At 41.7% G+C, this 19135-nt stretch overlaps 1 protein-coding gene across 3 annotated transcripts in view; it reads right to left on the reverse strand.

The window, feature by feature from the left end:
- EML6 (echinoderm microtubule associated protein like 6) overlaps window positions 1–19135 on the reverse strand; it is a 278316-nt gene that overhangs the window by 40004 nt on the left and 219177 nt on the right. For all 3 annotated transcript variants that reach the window (XM_010841676.1, XM_010841678.1, XM_010841677.1), the window contains 4 exons: window positions 16979–17131; window positions 16702–16833; window positions 8244–8332; window positions 3605–3781 (listed from right to left, as the gene is read on the reverse strand). In XM_010841676.1, coding sequence (XP_010839978.1) covers window positions 3605–3781; window positions 8244–8332; window positions 16702–16833; window positions 16979–17131 — 551 coding nt within the window. The remainder of the gene's footprint in view (window positions 1–3604; window positions 3782–8243; window positions 8333–16701; window positions 16834–16978; window positions 17132–19135) is intronic.

The raw sequence follows: 19135 nt of genomic DNA on the forward strand, positions 1-19135 counted from the left end.
TTCAGCTTTCCTGTATGCTTGAAAATTTTCACAACAATATCTTGGGGAAAATCTTACATAGAAGCTCAGCGTACAAAAGGCAAAAACATAGAGTGTCTCTGGAGAAGGAGGGGAACCGCGCCCCTCCAGTTGCCCCCCAACCCTTGTTTCCTGGGGTTGTCCCTAAGGAGCCTTCTGGAACTCCAGGAGTTGGAGGAACACACCTCAAAATTACTGCAGGAGACAGCCTTCCTGGTCACACTAGGGATGTGGGTGACGAGCTCCCAAGATGAACAATAAATCTGGCTCAGGAGCACGATGCAATAGTATCGTGAGGATTTCAGGTATCTAAACACCTGCCCAGACCTCAGTCCACTAAAACCAGGGCAGCACTAACTTGACTTGTCCTGCTGGTAGTCTCATTTCAAAAAATGTAGAAGTAGCAAGGAAAACTGCTACACAGAACTGGACTCTTAACAAATAGAAAGGGCTGGTAGGTGGTAGTAACATAAATCACTGGGAGAAGGTTACCAAGTGGCTTCTTGATGGTCAATGAAAGGAGCACAGGGCATAATCAGAAGTGTATATTAGAAAAGGCTCCCCAAAATGATAATCTGAGGAGACATTAACAAATGAAGAAGGAAAGAAGGCATCTAAAGAAACCAAAGTGGCTGAAGAGGGAGTTGATGTATTCAGGTTTTAAATGTACAAGTAACAGAAGCAGGAGCAAATAACCAGGGATGAACACAAAAATATTCTACAGACAACTTTAGTACAGTTTCAAGAATGCAAAAATGAAAAGCTAAGACATCTGGAAAGGATTTTAAAGATATATTTAGGGCTAGAAGAAAAAGAGAAAAGTTAGGAACACTGCTTACATCAGATGGCTTAATATGAACAGGGAGCAGATTTAATGATCACCTCTATTAAAGGGGATGCTCCCCAAACCAGAGAGGTCCAAACAGAGCTCATGTCCTTGAGCGCAGACACCTTCAAATGTAATTACAGAAATAAGGTCAGTAATGGTTGAGAGTTTGGAAGCCAGAAGAAGTGGCATCCAAAAAAAAGTTCCCAGATCCAAAAGGGAAAACACGTAGGCTCTGGCACATGCTGACTCATGAGTTGATGCAATCCCTGGAAGATTCTAGGGTGAATTATTACACAGAAGGTTGATAAGCACTTGGAAAAGTAATGATGACTAGGCAACAACAGGGGTTCACAGTGAACTAACTGCATATCTTTTATTGGTTGGTTTGTTTAGGAGAGATTAAAAATACCAGAGACATAATCTGGCTTTCAGCAAGATATTTGCTAAGTTTTAATGATATCTTATCAGACTAGAGATAGAAATATGAGCTCCATGATGGCATGGTCAGTTCAGTTCAGTCGCTCAGTCGTGTCCGACTCTTTGCGACCCCATGAATCGCAGCACACCAGGCCTCCCTGTCCATCACCAACTCCATGGTCAGACAGATTTAAATGCCTGTTACTAGGCATCACTGACTCGATGGACATGAGTTTGAGTGAACTCTGGGAGTTGGTGATGGACAGGGAGGCCTGGCGTGCTGCAGTCCATGGGGTCGCAAAGAGTCGGACATGACTGAGTGACTGAACTGAACTGAATATGTGTGTATTAAGTAACAGAATGCCAAATTGAATGGGGGCTCTTGGTGGTGGTATTTGGTTGTTCTAGTCTTTTTTTTTCTTCTATGATTTGTAACTCACACTCCTGAAATCAGAGAACAGTGTGATGCTGAAAGGGAAAGTAAATACTTTGGAACGGTATTTCAAAGATGTTGATAGGTTGAAACATAAACAAGATATGTTTGTGTGGGAAAATAAACAAAATAAATCTTATTTGGTACAAATACAAAGCTGTGTACTCATATTTTAGAAGATCAGTTGTGTAAGTCTAAGAGGGGGGATAACCTTACCATTTTGAGGAATAATATCTATGATTCAACTGTTTGGTATTGGCAGCCAAAAGAGCTGATGCCATCTTTGTTTGATTAAATACAGAAATAAAATCAAAACAAGAAGAGTCCTACTGAGATGAACCCTGAGCTGATCAGTCTGCATCTGAAGCACTTTTTTTTTTTTTAATTTTTATTTTATATTGGAGTTCAGTTGATTAACAATGTTGTGTTAGTTTTAGGTTAGTACAGCCACTATGGAGAACAATACGGAGGTTCCTTAGGGAACTAAAAATAGAGCTACCGTATGATTCAACAACCTCACTCCTTGGCATATATCCGAAGAAAAATATGGCTTGAAAGGAAGCGTGCACCCCAGTGTTCATTGCAGCGCTATTTCCAGTAGCAAAGACATGGAAACAACTTAAGCGTCCTCAACAGACGATGGACAAAGAAGATGCGGCTCATATATACAATGGCATTTTACTCAGCCATTGCAGAGGATGAAATAATGCCATTTGCAGCAACCTGGATGGACCTGAATTTGGTCCCAGAGGAGTTACTTTGAAATGGAATTGAAATGGGTAAGGGAGATTAAGAGTTACAAAATAAATGAGTCATGAGGATGGAATGAGCAGAGTGGGAATACAGTCAATAATAACATAATATCTGAACTAACACAGCGTTGTAAGTCAACTATACTTCAAAACAAACAAGTAAATAAACTCTTGGAAAAAGAGACCAATTTGTAGTTATCAAAGTGAGGGGTGTGGGGGGACTAGATAAAGGCAGTCAAAAGGTACAAACTTCTAGTTAGAAGATAAATAAACATCAGGGATGCAGTTTTATGCTAATTCTTCTGTATATTAAAATGAAAGCTGTTAATAGAATAAATCCCAAGAGTTCTCATCACAAGAAAAAACATTGCTTTTTCTGTTGTTTCATCGCTGTTTAGATGACAGATGTTCACTAAACTTATGGTGATAATCATTTCATAAGGTATGTAAGTCAAATCATTAAGTCCGCCTTAAACTTATAGAGTGCTGCATGTCCGTTATATCTCAATAAAACTAAAAGAAGAAACAACACAGAATTTAATGGAATTGATAAAACAGAGGAGGAGACAGCTAGACACCTTGTTACTGAAGGAACTGGATGTTTAGACTGGAGAAAATGAGACTTCAGGGGGTCAAATACAATCTTCCCACGAAAGAAGGCTGTCAGAAGACTGGACTTATTCAACAACAATTCAGAAGGTAGAACTTTGGCTAAAGGAAAACAAAAATCAGCTCTACCTAGGGCAAAGCATTTTACCAATGGAGTGATTTAAAAATGAATTGCACTACCTTGTACAGTAGTGAATTCTTCATCTCCAGAAGTAGGCTAGTAAAAGTGCCAGTCCAAGTTGTACAGAAAATTCTTACTTTGCAGTTCGTGAGATGTTGGACTTCATGTCCACTGACAGACTTTCAGGGAAGAATTCTACACCACGAGACTCTGACTCAAACTAGTATACATAAGGTCACCAAGGTTTCTATGGGCATAAACAACCATGATGTAGATAACTGTACAACTGCAAATGTAAACAACTGTAGATAACAATGTTGATTACTTATTCCTTTGATATTTAAAAATCCACTTAAATACAATAGATAGTTTTGGGGTTATTATTTGAAACTAAGCAAATGCATATAGTAAACATGCAATATTACCTTGACAGGATACGAGAAAAGCTTAATGAAACCAAAATCATCTCCTGTGGCTAAGAGGGAACAGTCTTTGGTGAGGCTGGCAGCATTTACATCAGTCACATCGCTGTGCACTGGCCAGATGCCCTCACAGGTGGGCCCCAGCACACAGGTCCACGTGTCCCACTCTATCTTCTCAATCTTGAAAAGAAGGAAAATTAATATATTTCGTACAACCCAGAGATCTTTTTGTTTGATTTAAAAGAAACAAACTGAGGTGGAATAGTTCTAAATGATGACTTTGCTAACACCTGGTATTTTGTATGCTGCAGTGCCTAAAATCCTCAGCTGCATTTTTAAAGTGGCATATATATTGTCTCGATAAATCAACACTGCAGTCAAACCTCCATATACGCTCCCCTAGATAAAATGAACACGTCTGAATTGTGGACACCTGACAATAACAAAGGTTTTTAATTCTCACCTAGATATTTATCACTGTGTATGCCATAAGCTGGGGCTTCCCTGGTGGCTCAGACAGAAAAGAATCTGCCTGCAATGTGGGAGACCCAGGGTTGATCCCTGGGCTGGGAAGATCCCCTGCAGAAAGGAATGGCTACCCACTGCAGTATTCTTGCCTAGAGAATTCCATGGACAAAGGAGCCTGGCAGGCTATAGCCCATGGGGTCGCAAAGAGTCACGAAATTAAAAGACACGGAATTGTGAAATTAAAAGTCATGAAATTAAAAGAGCCATGAAATTAAAAGACCCTTGCACCTTGAAAGGAAAGCTATGACAAACCTAGACAGAGCATTAAAAAGCAAAGACATCACTTTGCTGACAAGGTCGATATAGTCAAAGATATAGTTTTTCCAGTAGTCACATATGGAGGTGAGAGTTGGACCATAACAAAGGCTGAGTGCTGAAGAATTGGTGATTTTGAACTGTGGTGCTGGAGAAGATTCTTGAGAGTCCCTTGGACAGTAAGGATATCAAACCAGTCAATCCTAAAGGAAATCAGTCCTGAATATTCATGTGAAGGACTGATGCTGAAGCTCCAATACATTGACCACCTGATGCGAAGAACTGACTCATTAGAAAAGACCCTGATGCTGGCAAAGACTGACGGCAAAAGGAGAAGAGGGTGACAGAGGATGAGATGGTTGGATGGCATTGCTGACTCAATGGACATGAGTTTGAGCAAACTCTGGGAGATAGTGAAGGACAGGGAAGCCTGGTGTGCTGGAGTCCATGGGGTCACAAAGAGTCAGACATGACTTAGCCACTGAACAAACATCAAAATGCCATCAGGGTTTCTCAGCATCAGCTCTATTGACATTCCAAGCTAGATAATTATGTGCGTTCAGGGGCTGTCCTGCCCATTCAGCAGCATCCCTGTCCTTGACCCACTGGATGCCAGTAGCACCACCTCCCCAGGCTGTCCCCAGACATTGTCAAATATCCCTGGGAGAGAGGGCAAATTGACCTCAACTGAGAATCACTGAGCTAGATTGATCAATGGGGCTGATCATTTAGCAAAGTATTTTAAAAAGGCACAGGACAGAACTTTTTAAAGGACTGCTTCCTTGAAGGAAAGAGCAATAAGATTCTGCAGCTAGCTTAGTATTCTTTATGCTCTAGAGAGACCATCTTAAAAACTGGAAGAGATGTTCATACTCTATTGCGTGAATATGCATTTTATCCTTTAAAACTGTTTTATCCGAAATTCGTGGACAGGAAGATTCACAATTCAAATATTTTAATTCTGACAAAATCAAGGCTTTTCTTTCCTTTTTTAAAAAAGAAAACAATAACAGTACCACCACCACTGTGGATTAGACTTTCCCAGGGGAATATGATTTTATTTACTTTCATTCAAGACCTCCTAGTGTACCTTATCAGTACAGTTTCTATGCACAAGCACTTTGAAGCACTGTTTAAAAAGCTATAAAAACTCATTAGAGAGCTGTAGCTAAAATGAAAGACCAGATTGCTCCCTGTGGATCTGGAAGCTGCTTCGCACATTGTTAATGTACCTCACCTTCCATTTCTGTAGTTTTCTGCTTGGCACCACTGCCTGCGAGGGAAATGACAAGATGTAGCTAGGATTTGAGTCACAATGTGAGGAGGTGCTATACATATTTTAGTCACTCAAATTTCTCATTTAATATTCTGTGTTTCTTCTGGACACATGCAAGATTGGAACCAAAAAGCGCGGTTCACCCAGTGAGTTTGGGTGCTCAAGGAAGGCTGCAGACCGAGGTGACGTGATGTGGTTCCCCCATAACTACCTCAGTCTTCTGAGCTGCAAGTGGAGTCTCCCCAACTTCTTATGACATCCCCAACTGACCTTCACAGGAAGAGAAGCAGGGAACCCCCCACTCAGGTTTCAGAAATGGGCTTCTGGTCACTGACTTCCTTAGAGATATGAGATTTCATTTCTGACACCCTCCTTGGGTGGCACCTTTCCTGGACTCATTATACAGGGAGGAATGGGGGTGAGCTGGTCTTGCTCACTCTATAGTCACCCCAACAGAACACCCTTGGCCAGATCTGAACACCATGCTATCTGGGGGAGGCATATGTCTAACTTGTCAGAAGCTATAGAAACTGCATTTAAAATGGAGCATTAAAGAATGTGTATATATATGTGTAACGTTGAGTTACATAATATGAGTCACTTTGCTGTATAGCAGAAACTAACACAACACTGTGAATCAATTATACTTCAATAAAATAAATTTAAAAAAGAATGATCCCTGTAACCAACAAAACCCAAAACGGGTAAATAAACTTGTTAAACACCCTGGAATTTAGACAGACACAAGGGTGTCTCCCATAGCACCTTGCCCCAGGCAGGTATGTCATTATCATCACTGCTTTGCAGAGGAGGTAACTGGAGCCCAATGAGAAGTGAGTCATTTAAATCTCGGCCAGCTTAGCAAGCAGAGGGTAAGTTGCACTCTAAGGAGTTGGGCTCCTGGGCTCCTGGGATAGAGCTGCCTTAACTGCACCATGCTGCATTGGTGTATATAAATGGACATTTTAATAGCTGTCATAGTTAAAACTTTGCTGGGTAAGCTTTGTGTTAGTTTCACCATGACTATTTCTTTCTTTTTCGCAAAGGAAAATTTCAAAATCCTTCATACTTAATTGAGGGGCCTGACAATACTGCTAAGTAAAAGGATGAGCTACCTCTGGAGGTATGTTTTAGTCTATAATTGCTCATCTGTCCCAAGTTGACCTCATCCTTCCTCCACCACGTGGTTCTACTGAATCTTATTTTAGTAAACTTATGTGGGGGACTCTAGCACTGGAAGGGAAAATACAGGTAAAGTGATGCAAAATGACGCTGCGTGGTCTAGGCTGTGGATGACACTCAGACCCCCCTAGGCTGGGACCAAAGCTCCGTGGTCCTTTGACTTTCTTAGAACCTTAATTTCCCTGTCTGTAAAATGAGATTGACAACTATCACACACCAGCCTGATTCATAGTAGGTAAACCAGTCTCTGAGGGTTGGAATACAGGTATACAAAGTGCCTGGAACAGTGCACAGATATTCAGTGAAGGAATGGCATACTTCAAAATATCCCTTACTCAAGGCTATTAAAGTTTCCCCATAAAAAAAGTTAAAATAAAGATTGATCAAAGGTAAATAAACTGGAGTTTGGGAGTGAGATTAATCAATCCATTAACAATTTCCATTAATACAGTGCCATCGTCTGTAACCACTTGGGTGTCTCAGGTACTGCACATATATTTCTTTTAGAAACAATTAAAATATTATGAATGAACAGAAGTCCAGAACTACATTAGAATACTGGGATAGTTTATACTGCTAGCTAACTGAAGCTAGAGAGTGGAAGATGCCTGTCCCTTGGTGGCATACCCTTGACTCTTTTTCCTCTAAAGAAGCAATATTTCCTTTTCTTTCATCAAAGGTTACATAGTGAATAAATGAGTTAGAATGTCTCCAGGGACTAAAAGGATGTCCTTAGTGCTCCATCAGGCAATGACTTTTTTGGCCAACAGGGTTTACCAGGCGGAAGCACTGTACAGACTGAAAGACCAAAGCAGCCAAGCCTTTAGGAAGAGATTTCAGGAGTGTGCGAGTTCATGGATTCAAAATTTTGTCTAGGATTTGATTTCAGCGATTAAAAAATGATGTATGTGGATAGAAGCATGAGGAAAATATGGGAAAAGGTAACAGCTTGCTACATTAGGATGGTCACGTTGGGGATGGTTTTGTTTTGAAAAATAATTTCTCTTATTGTTGCAAAAGATATTGTTTACTATTGCAAACAGTAACCACTGAGAAAGCATGTTTCAGAATTTTAAGTTCCTAAAAAGCTTTGCATAAAATGACAGAACATGTGGAACAGGAAAAGTAATATGTAGCATTCAAATTGTTAGCTCAGTCATTGTCTTCTGGCAGAGAAAAATTAAGTAGGACACCAATTAGAGATTGCTATGTCAGTGGCACAGTAAATCCATACCTTCTCAGAAAGTAGGAAACCAGGGTAAGCAGTCAGATTTAAGAAATGGGCAAGCCTGAAAGACACACAACTATAACTCATTTTAGTGAATAGTAATGATAGGTTTTACTTAAATGCACATAGTAAATCATGAACTATTTTTTAAAAGCTTTGTGTGTGATTGTTACCTCGGAAGGTCTTATTATATGCCGTTTGCCTCTTGGAGCTTCAAAGAAGAGTTGTTCTTTGGCACCTGAATTGACTTGCAGTAATTTTCCTGTTATGATAGAATAAAGCAGGAGACAATTAACCTCTGCATTTATCTTTTCGTGATAAAATGAACATGATTGCAACCATTTGATATTTTCTATTTTCATTGATTTTAATCAAAGTCTCATAATTTGAGTAAATATATGCTGAGTGATCCAGGATGTATGTAAAGACAATCACATGGCAGGGTAGAAACTCCAAAGCTATGATTTTTAAACACATGAACCTTATAAAACCTTACCTTGAACATCCTCCAAAAAGAGAAGAATCGAGTTGCTACTTTACTCGGCTGCACTGGCTATCTTTCCAAAGCCAGACAAAATCTAACTTACGCTCTTTTCCCCTGTTGCTTTCTAGCCCAGAAATCTAGTAAAAGCAAACTGCATTGGCAAGAATTATGACACCAGAAGCAAACACCCTGTAAGAGTTCGTGTTTACTAAGATACAAATTCCAGATTTGCCATTTAACATTTAGAAACAGGAAGACAAGGACATATAAAACAAACTGTAAATGCTCATTCCATTCTCCCCTTCCCTTTTTACTTGAAAACTTGTGAAGAAATCCAAGACTTTTCCCAAAACAAAATGTTGAGCAAAAATAGTCTTTCGGTCTGATGTAAAATCTTGGATTTTAATCTTGGATTCATTTCGATTAATGTTGAAAACGATTAGATTTCTTAATTCTCTTCCTACCACATCAATGATTCTTTATAGCTTGAAAATTTAAATGACCCAAAAGATATATTTTTGAGTATTTTTTTCAGCATTTTTTTAAACAATGGAAAATCTCAAACACATATGGAAGTAATGGTATAAAAAAACCCCTAGAAAGCCAATGTCCAGCCTCAATGGTAAATTACCACATGGCTGGCCTTGTTTCAGGAATCTCCACTCATTCTCTCACCCCAGATTACTTCGAAGCAAATGTCAGATATCCTAACATTTTATCTGCAAGTAATTTAGTGTGTGTGTGTGTGTGTGTGTGTGTGTGTGTGTGTGTTGTGTGTGTACACACACTACCATGTCCTCCCCCCTCTTTCTTACATAACTCTTTTATATCTGCTGCTAAGTCACTTCAGTCGTGTTCAACTCTGTGCAACCCCATAGACGGCAGCCCACCAGGCTCCGCTGTCCCTGGGATTCTCCAGGCAAGAACACTGGAGTGGGTTGCCATTTCCTTCTCCAATGCATGAAAGTGAAAAGTGAAAGTGAAGCCGCTCAGTCGTGTCCGACTCTTAGCGACCCCATGGACTGCAGCCTTCCAGGCTCCTCCATCCATGGGATTCTCCAGGCAACAGTACTGAAGTGGGGTGCCATTGCCTTCTCCATATTTTATATCTAGTAGTCTTGAAATGTTCTTCCTGGAAAAATGAATACCAAACTAAGAACTCTGTGATTTATACCATGTTCTTTAATGTTTAAGTGGGTAGCACTTAGATCTGAAATCTAGCTTGGCTATCCTTCAGGAGTTGCAGGTCTGTTTCTAAGTGACTAATTAAAAACAAGGTTCTCTCATTTCATAACTGAAACCTGAATCATTTCCAGTTTGCTGGGTTATAACATGGTGACGTGGGGGATTTGCCTTTGCTGTGAGGAGCAAGTAAATTTGAAAGCATTTTCTCTGAAATGGGCCCATTTTCCTGACTTACTAGCCAAACATACACAAAGTGAGAAAAGAAAATGAGAGTTAAATCAGCTTTGGCTATTTAGCATTATAAGAAAATGAGTAATCAATATTTTCCCAATGAACTAGATATATCTGCAAAGTGACTTTTAGAATTCTTAAGAGTGACTGCAGATAACAAAGGATGTGGGAACAGGAGTAAAAGACTCAATGGAAACATTCTTAGAATATACATAATTTCCTGACAATTCACTTTACACTATTGTTTCAAAGATCATACTTTCTAAAACAGACCAAAACCTATTAAAACAGCTCAGTGAAGTACTTTCTGACTGCAGGAATGTTTTTAAAAGCCACTTTGGCAAGCACCATACACCTGTGGCTACCTCCCAAGCCCACACCCCTTCCCTGAGAACTGCCCTGCACCCTGGACTGGGCCCCTGTGGTCACATCTGCACTCTGGAGGTGGACATTGACCCAGGAGTGACCACACTGGGCAATCAAATTCTCTCTCCTGGGAAACTGGAACCTTAGGCTGAATCAGTGGATGCCTTGCTGGGAGGAGATGGATGTGGCCTTTGGGACTAGGGGTGACATTTGGGGGCGACAGAGAGTGGGCCCTGTGCAAACAAATGAGGGAAAGCCTGCCTGTGCAAAGAGGGGCGCCACACGCAGGCACGAGACCCAGGGGAGCAGTGGAGATGGGCCCCTCAGAGCAGGAGAGGAGGGGAGAGGGGCACTCCCTGGTTAGGTTCCAGACATTTTCTGATTCATTCCTAAAGCCAGTTTCTCAGGAGATGTTGCTTCCTGCTCTTAGATTCTATGAAATATCCCTATTTTTCCAATAAAGTCATTCCTTATTCTTATTTTTTAATTTAAGCCAGCTTGAGTGGGTTTCTGAAACCAAGGATATGAAGAAATTAAAAAAAAATCAATTATTGTGTTAGGAAGGTAGCATTATGGATGTGTTTTTCTCCTCAAATTTTTGTTACTGCTGTTATTAAACTGAATTTTTTTTTTTTTTTTTTTTTTTTAAGCATAGAGGAACTATTTAGGTCACCACTCTTTTTTTCCACTGCCTTCTACTCTGTAATATATAACCATGGAAACATTCTGAGGACGGGAGCAGAAGCAAAGGGCAAAAATTCTGTATAATCCAGGTATAATTTGCCCCTGAATAACAGTAACCCTATTCTTTTAGAATCCTCACCTTTTTTTTTTATTCACTAGAAATGTCTACACACACAGAATAAGAGAATTGAAAAAGACAGCTGTCCTCATCATGATGCAGGTACAGTATATCACATACTGCTGGGGCCTAGAGCTTTATAACCCACAGAGCAATTCATACATGCCACCCCAGCATCTATATAACCTACAACTTAGAACAATTCCACTGCTCAGGCTCATTCTCCAAAGAAGACATACAGATGGCTAACAAACACATGAAAAGATGCTCAACATCACTCTTTTTCAGAGAAATTCAAATCAAAACCACAATAAGGTACCATTTCACCCTAGTCAGAATGGCTGCTATCCAAAAGTCTACAAGCAATAAATGCTGGAGAGGGTGTGGAGAAAAGGGAACCCTCTTATACTGTTTTGGGAATGCAAACTAGTACAGCCACTATGGAGAACAGTGTGGAGATTCCTTAAAAAACTGGAAATAGAACTGCCATATGACCCAGCAATCCCACTGCTGGGCATACACACTGAGGAAACCAGAAGGGAAAGAGACATGTGTACCCCAGTGTTCATCGCAGCACTGTTTATAATAGCCAGGACATGGAAGCAACCTAGATGTCCATCAGCAGACAAATGGATAAGAGAGCTGTGGTACATATACACAATGGAATATTACTCAGCCATTAAAAACAATACATTTGAATCAGTTCTAATGAGGTGGGTGAAACTGGAGCCTATTATACAGAGTGAAGTAAGCCAGAAAGAAAAACACCAATACAGTATACTAACACATATATATAGAATTTAGAAAGATGGTAACTATAACCCTGTATGCGAGAGAGCAAAAGAGACACAGATATATAGAACAGTGTTTTGGACTCTGTGGGAGAGGGCGAGGGTGGGATGGTTTGGGAGAATGGCATTGAAACATGTAAATTATCACATGTGAAACGAATCGCCAATCCAGGTTCGATGCATGATACAGGGTGCTTGGGGCTGGTGCACTGGGACGACCCAGAGGGATGGAATGGGGAGGGAGGTGGGAGAGGGGTTCAGGATGGGGAACACATGTACACCCATGGTGGATTCATGTCAATGTATGGCAAAAACCACTGCTGCTGCTGCTGTTAAGTCGCTTCAGTCGTGTCCGACTCTGTGCGACCCCACAGACGGAAGCCCACCAGGCTCCCCCGTCCCTGGGATTCTCCAGGCAAGAACACTGGAGTGGGTTGCCATTTCCTTCAATGCAGGAAAGTGAAAAGTGAAAGTGAAGTTGCTCAGTCGTGTCTGACTCCTAGCGACCCCATGGACTGCAGCCTACCAGGCTCCTCCATCCATGGGATTTTCCAGGCAAGAGTACTGGAGTGGGGTGCCACTGCCTTCTCAAAGTAATTAGCCTCCAATTAAAATAAATAAATTTATATTAAAAAAAGAACAATTCCAAAATTGGTGCCTAATATACCAAACATATTAGGCCATTTGCAATGAAAATGGGAATCAGATGTCCTATTACAGCTTAAACTGTAAACGATCTCACAGTCCTGGTGTTTCTGGAAATGAACTAACATCCTCTAGAAAATACTCTTCCATGTTTTCTCTCTCTCCATATATATGTTTTCTTTCTTAGGCATTCTGTGCAGAGGTAGCTGATGTTCCTGCAAAACCCCGATGTGCTTTTTGGTTTTCCTGGGACCTGTGGTTGCCATGGACACGGAAGGCTGCGGAGGCTGCCGGCTGAGCTGTTCCGCCCCTGACGAGCCAGCTGGCTCCAGCAAATTCGTTCACTATTTTTGACAAAATCAAAGGAACAAAACAGACCCCTGCTCCTAAATTCTGCTCTCTACCCTCTGCAGGCCCTCCAGGCCCTGCATGAAGAGCCAGGCTGATCTGAGGCAGCCTGGCACAGGTTGAAGGCACTGGGGTATCAGGAGCAGAAGAATATTGATATGACACATGTCTCATGGCAACAAAACTGGAGTTAAACCAGGGAAGCTTCATGGGCACACTTGCTCTTGTTCTCCAGATGGTATAACTCCTCCCTAAAAATCAAAAATATTCTATTCTCCTCTCAGGCCACAGAAACCATTTGGTCTGATCCTCTTAACTGACTGAAGGGGCCACTTAGGATGAGAGGCAAAGTGGCTTTTTAAAGGCCTTGGCCTCCTTTCTCTCACTGTTTTTTTCGATCACCCTGAGTGTTGGTTGGATCGCAGACTCTATCTAGCTTTGGGCAAAATTATAGAAATAGTGAGGTTTGCCTCTCTCCCTGTGAAGTGACGGCTCTACATCTAGGGCCTTCATGCAGACCTCCACCTGGCCTCTCTGTGGTGGCAGCTCGTGGTTCCCGGGCAAGGTCTTGTTCCTTCCACCTAGGGTTTATTCCTCTTTGTATCCCTACATCTGACACAGGGCCTACAACACATTTGAAGAATAAAAAAATAAAAACCTTCCCCAAGTGTCAATACAGCTGCAATGTTCCGTATCATAGCCATTTAAGATAGCTACTGTCAAAAACAAACAAAACCCAGAAAATAACAACCATTGGTGAGGATGAGGAGCAGTTGAAACTCTTGTGCACTGTTGACGGGAATGTAAAATGGTATAGCTGCTGTGGAAGATAGTATGGAGGTTTCCCAAAAAATTAAAAATGGAATTTTATCCAGAAATTCCGCTTCTGGGTATATATTCAAAAGAACTGTATCCCCCGATTGTAGCCATATTATTCACAATAACCAAAAACTGTAAGCAACTCAAATATCCACTGATCAATGAATGGATAAACAAAATGTGGTATGTACACATAATGGAATAGTCAGTCAGTTCAGTCGTTCAGTTGTGTCTGACTCTTTGTGACCCCATGCACCAGAGCACTCCAGGCTTCCTTGTCCATCACCAACTCCCGGAGCTTGCTCAAATTCATGTCCACGAGTCCATGAATTGGTGATGCCATCCAATCTCTCATCTTCTGTCGTCCCCTTCTCCTCCTGCCCTCAATCATTCCCAGCATCAATGGAATGTTATTCAACTTAAAGCGGAAAGTAATTCTGACACACGTTACAACATGGAGGAATCTTCAGGACATTATGCTAAGTGAAATAAGCCAGTTATAAAAAGACATATACTGTATGACTCCACTTATATGGAGTACCTAGAATAGTCAAATTAATAGAGACATGAAGTGGAATGGTGCTTGCCAGGGGCTGGGGGAGGGAGTAAGGGGAATTACTATTTAATGGGTACAGGGTTTCAATTTTATAAGATGAAAAGATGGATGAGAGGTGAGATGGCTGGTGGTGGTATCTGCACAATAATGTGAATGTATTTAACACCACTGAACTAACTGTACACTCAAAATGGTTAAGACAGCAAATTTTATGTTATGTGTATTTTATCACAAATAAAAATAATTTTAATCTCCTCAATCAAAACATATTCTTCCTATGTCCCATTTCCTCTCAGTTCTTCACTCCATAAATGTAAATAATAATTGGCTTTAACTCTCTAATGGTCATTGTAGTGGTGGGATTCACATACTGTGTCAGGTGGGGTGTGTGTGTGTGTTGGGTTCTAAATATAACTCATCACACTCTGCTCTTCATATGCATAAAGATGGCCCTCAGTGTTCTAAATCTTTCTCACAACAGGGCATAGCCAGAGATGTTAGCCAGAAATCCAACAGGATGAAATCCTTGTTTTAATTTTTTTTTAAAGCAAACAATAAAGCAGAGACTATCAAAGAAGGGGCTGAGAAGCGGCTGCTGACACTCACCCCTCACCTCCTGGGCCTCACTGCTCCTAGACTCCTCCCAGGCCCGCGTCCTGCCTATTTCCACACACCAGCCCAAGCCCCCGGCACTGTGTCTGCCTGGCCCTGAAGTGAAAGTGAGCAGGACTTATCTGATCCCCTTTGCCCTTGTTGGGACTTGGACCTCTCACAATGAAATGGCACGCATGCCTTCCTTGCTCTGTGTAAAACGCCTGTGGGTTGTAAATGATTAAGTCCAAATTCCAGCGCAGTACGTATAGCTACAAGGAAATTCCTGCTCGGCAGAAGGGTCAGTCTACAGCCACTACTTCAACAAATGCATGAAATACACTGGCATCTCTAAAATACCTGTTTTTGGTTGAGACCCTCGTCATCTCTTTGTCTTGGTTTATTTCACTTGCTTTCCATCTCCAGGCTCGCTCCCCCTTCCCAAGATGGTAGGGAAAGCCCCACTCTAATCTGTCAGAGTTACCTAATGCTTACAGGATAAAGTTCAGGGTTAAACTTCCTAGCATGACCTAATAGTTTCTTTCCTTGCTGTCTTGGCCTCGCAGCATCCCCTGCCTTTCATGCCCTCAGCCACTCAGCATTACTGTTTCTTAATCCCCCTGTTCTTCCCGCCGCCACATGGTAGCACAACCTGTTCCTTCCCAGCTGGAACGCCGATCTCAGACATCGCCATCTGTTGAGCTTCTACTCATCTTTCAAGATCCATCTCAAAGGTCACTCCTTCTATGAAGGCTCCATGGATTCCCCTGGGAGCTCTTTTCTCAGAGATGCTGCTTTCTACTACATGGACTAAACTTCGCTGAAAGCTGGGAACCTGCCCATTATAAAATGCCTGCCCTGGACTCTTAACATCAGTCAAGTCCCTGGAGTGGGTTTTCAAAATGATCCACCCTAGAACGCCCCAGGTGCTTACTGCTGGCTTGGCCACTCTGAGCCCCTGCTCACCACTTCCCTTGTGACCCTCTGGTCTGTGCTCTGGTGTGGTTCAGGTACCAGCCTGTTCCCGCATTCAGTGATAAACACTGCAGAGAGTAGGAATCACATCTCACTCCCTTCTGGACCTTCCACATTTCCTGGCTTCAGACTTTGCACATGACAAGAGCTAGATCTGCTACATAAGTAAACAGATAAATCTCCATGGCATCTGTGGGCATGACCTGGAGGAGGGAGAGGATAGGTTGGGAGTTTTGAGAGAAATCAGAGAAACTCTAGGTGAGCTGAATATAGCTTCCTACCTCCATTGGAGGATGAAAATGACTTGAAACTTCTTGGGCAGTTCTCTGGTAGATAGAAAATTGGTAGGAAAAGGGAAAGCATTAAGAAGGAGATGCAAGGCAAGGACATTGTATGCCAGACCCAGAGGTGAAGGTGGCTTGCTATGGTAACAGAAGGCATCATATATCTTCAACAGTCTTAAAACTCAATGGCTGAGTTAATAATTATAGTAGTGGTGGTGATAGTAGTAATAATAATAAAAAGATGGAAAAATACTCAAAATTTTAACAACTTAGTGACCAGAGATATAGTAATACGTCTTTTGTTACCCGAACATCATTGACCAGAGATGTTTCAATATTCACCTACAGGACAAACTGCCGGCCACAGGAAGTAACTTCTGCAAAAATCCCCCGGTCAATAATGTGTTAACAGCAGCTACTTCTGGGTTGTAAAATCACAGTCATTTATGTTGTAAGTTTCTCTTTAAACTGCCGTTTGCTCTTAGAAACAGTATATGAATGGACATGACTTTTAAAAACTGAAATTATATTTTAAAAGCCACAGCATACTTTACCTCTAGAGTCCCAGTCAATGTGTGTAATATAACTAGAAGCACCTTTACAGATGCCAACCCTTTTGCTTGTCAGGACGTTGTAAATATCCACAAAGTTATCATGGGACGCCACGGCAAGGTATTTTCCTGTATCTATGAAGAAAAATGAGTGGTTAACAGCAAAGCATTTCATGTGGGAATTTACTTCCAGGAACTTAAGAGGCTAAGGAAATAGTTAAAAAGAATCCACTCTTGCAACTTTTTGTCCCAACACATTTTTACAAGTTTTTGCTGTCACCTTTTGAAAATTTAATATCAGAGATCATTTCTTTTCTGTGATGGAAGGAGACCATGTCTTCGACAGTGTCAGCATTTACAACCAGGAAACTCCCATCATTCAAGCCAACTGCTAAGGCTTTCCCATCTGGGGAGAAGGCACAGCATCTGCCACCTACAAAAGAATCCACAAACAGCACTGTTACGATCCATGACTTTGCTACCAAACAAATGAAGAGGGGGGACATGTACATTTAGTCACGGACCTGTGACTGTGTCTTTAACACTGCTGCTGCAAACTAAAACCTCATAATTTAAAACATTTCTTACCACCAAACCCAAAGACAATAATCATTAATATTAAAAATAAGTTTTCTATTTCTCTGAGGTTTATCCATTCATTTTTTCATATATGAAGACCTGGAGTTTTCAAATGACAAGTGGATTGAAGAGGGAAAAGGAATAAAGGGTTAATATAATTAGCATTTCTTCTCCCAAGATGTGGTACTTAAGAATGAGACAAAATTTCCAGAAACTATTTTTTTTATACCGTGCTTTACGCACAAAATTTGCTTTGGAGGACCTTGTTGTTCTACTTTTAGTCTCTCTAATCTCTGAGCTGTGGATTGTAATGCATAATTCTAGAGGTGGAAGATTTTATTCCTGTCTCTTCTGTCATGGGAAGAATGAAGTATGGACATTCTCTCCAAAGGTGTCTGCAAAACTAACCAATACTGGGCTGAGGGGACTACATGACAAATGCTTTCTAACGCTTTGCAGGGTCATGGGAGGCACTTCTGAATGCGGAATATGGAGTACGTTAAATAGGAATCCTACTTAAGGATATGCCCCCTCCTTGGCCATGCTTTTATTGTCAAGATATTGATGAGCACAGCCCCAGGATGGGACAGTCATGCAGCCTTGTGCTAAGACATTCCAAACAGAGTTTCCACCCCTCCCTCCCCATCCACTGTTTCCAACAGGCTGAAAAGCCACATTCACACCAGTAACTTTAAATGGGCTCATCTAAAGTCTATCTCCTTCTTTTCTTCATCCATTCACTTTGCAGTTATTTACCTACTATGAATCAGGCATTGTGCTAGTGCTGAAAGAACGGAAAGACCAGCCTGCCCTTGAGGAGAGTCACCAAGCTTAGGTCAAGCATAAAGATTTATTGCACAAACCAGGATACCCGAGAGCGAAAGGGAGAGCTATTAATAATTACACCAGGACACCAGCTATAAACTGAGTTGAATGGCCATCCTATCTCAGAGGTGTTGGTAGTTGTTCTTTTGAACTCATTTTTAACCTGGTGAATAAAGTCCATTGGCTGATATTCAAGGTACTCACAGTGAGTCCTTGGTCTGTTATTTTCCCCAATGTAAATGAGTAGCCTGATCATTCACCTCTGTAGTAGATAAGAGCATGAGCTTTGGAGTCAGACTTGGGTTTGAATACTGGCTCCACCACTTATGAAGACTCAGAAGTCGAGTGTAAAGTGCGTCCATATGGTGGAAGGAGACAGCGTCATGCAGTGGCCACAGGTGTGCCCTCTGAAGCCACACTCCTGGATCTGAATTCAGATCCATCACTTACTAGCTGTGCAACTTTGGGCAAATGACTTAAGTGCTCTGCGCCTCAGTTTTCTAATTCCTAAGTGGAAAGAATAGAGGTCTTACTCACCAGGTTCTCGTGAAGACCACAGGCGAAGTGCTAGTGCGGCTACTGGCTCAGTGGTGTCAGCCACTGTCATCATCACCGTCTTGACACCTTTTCTCACTTTATCCCCCGAGACTTGTCTCCCCACATCTATCTATAAAAATACCCAGCACAAACAGTCTAGGGGCCAGGCCCCAATCTTATCCTTTCCTGTCTTAACTTTCACAAATCCTTTGAGCCTTGGCTCTCATTTTCCCCAGTGGGGCTGTCCCTGGCAGTGGGCCTTACCCTGAGCCTCTCTGACGCCTTGTTTGTGCCAGAGATCTTCGGTTTGTCTGTCCTCACACACTCTCCACCCTGCTCTGTGCCTGGAACTGGTCTGCATGGACTCTACCAACAGGCTCCCTCGCTCCCTGGCTTCTGATTCATTTGGTTGGGGGGAGCATGAGGGAGGGTACTCAGCAGGAGGCTGCAGGGAGGGTACTAGAGAAGAACGGATAGAGGGTAGGGAGGTTGGGGC

This window comes from Bison bison, unplaced genomic scaffold, assembly GCF_000754665.1.
Source record: "Bison bison bison isolate TAMUID 2011002044 unplaced genomic scaffold, Bison_UMD1.0 scf7180017864166, whole genome shotgun sequence".
NCBI lineage: Eukaryota > Metazoa > Chordata > Mammalia > Artiodactyla > Bovidae > Bison > Bison bison.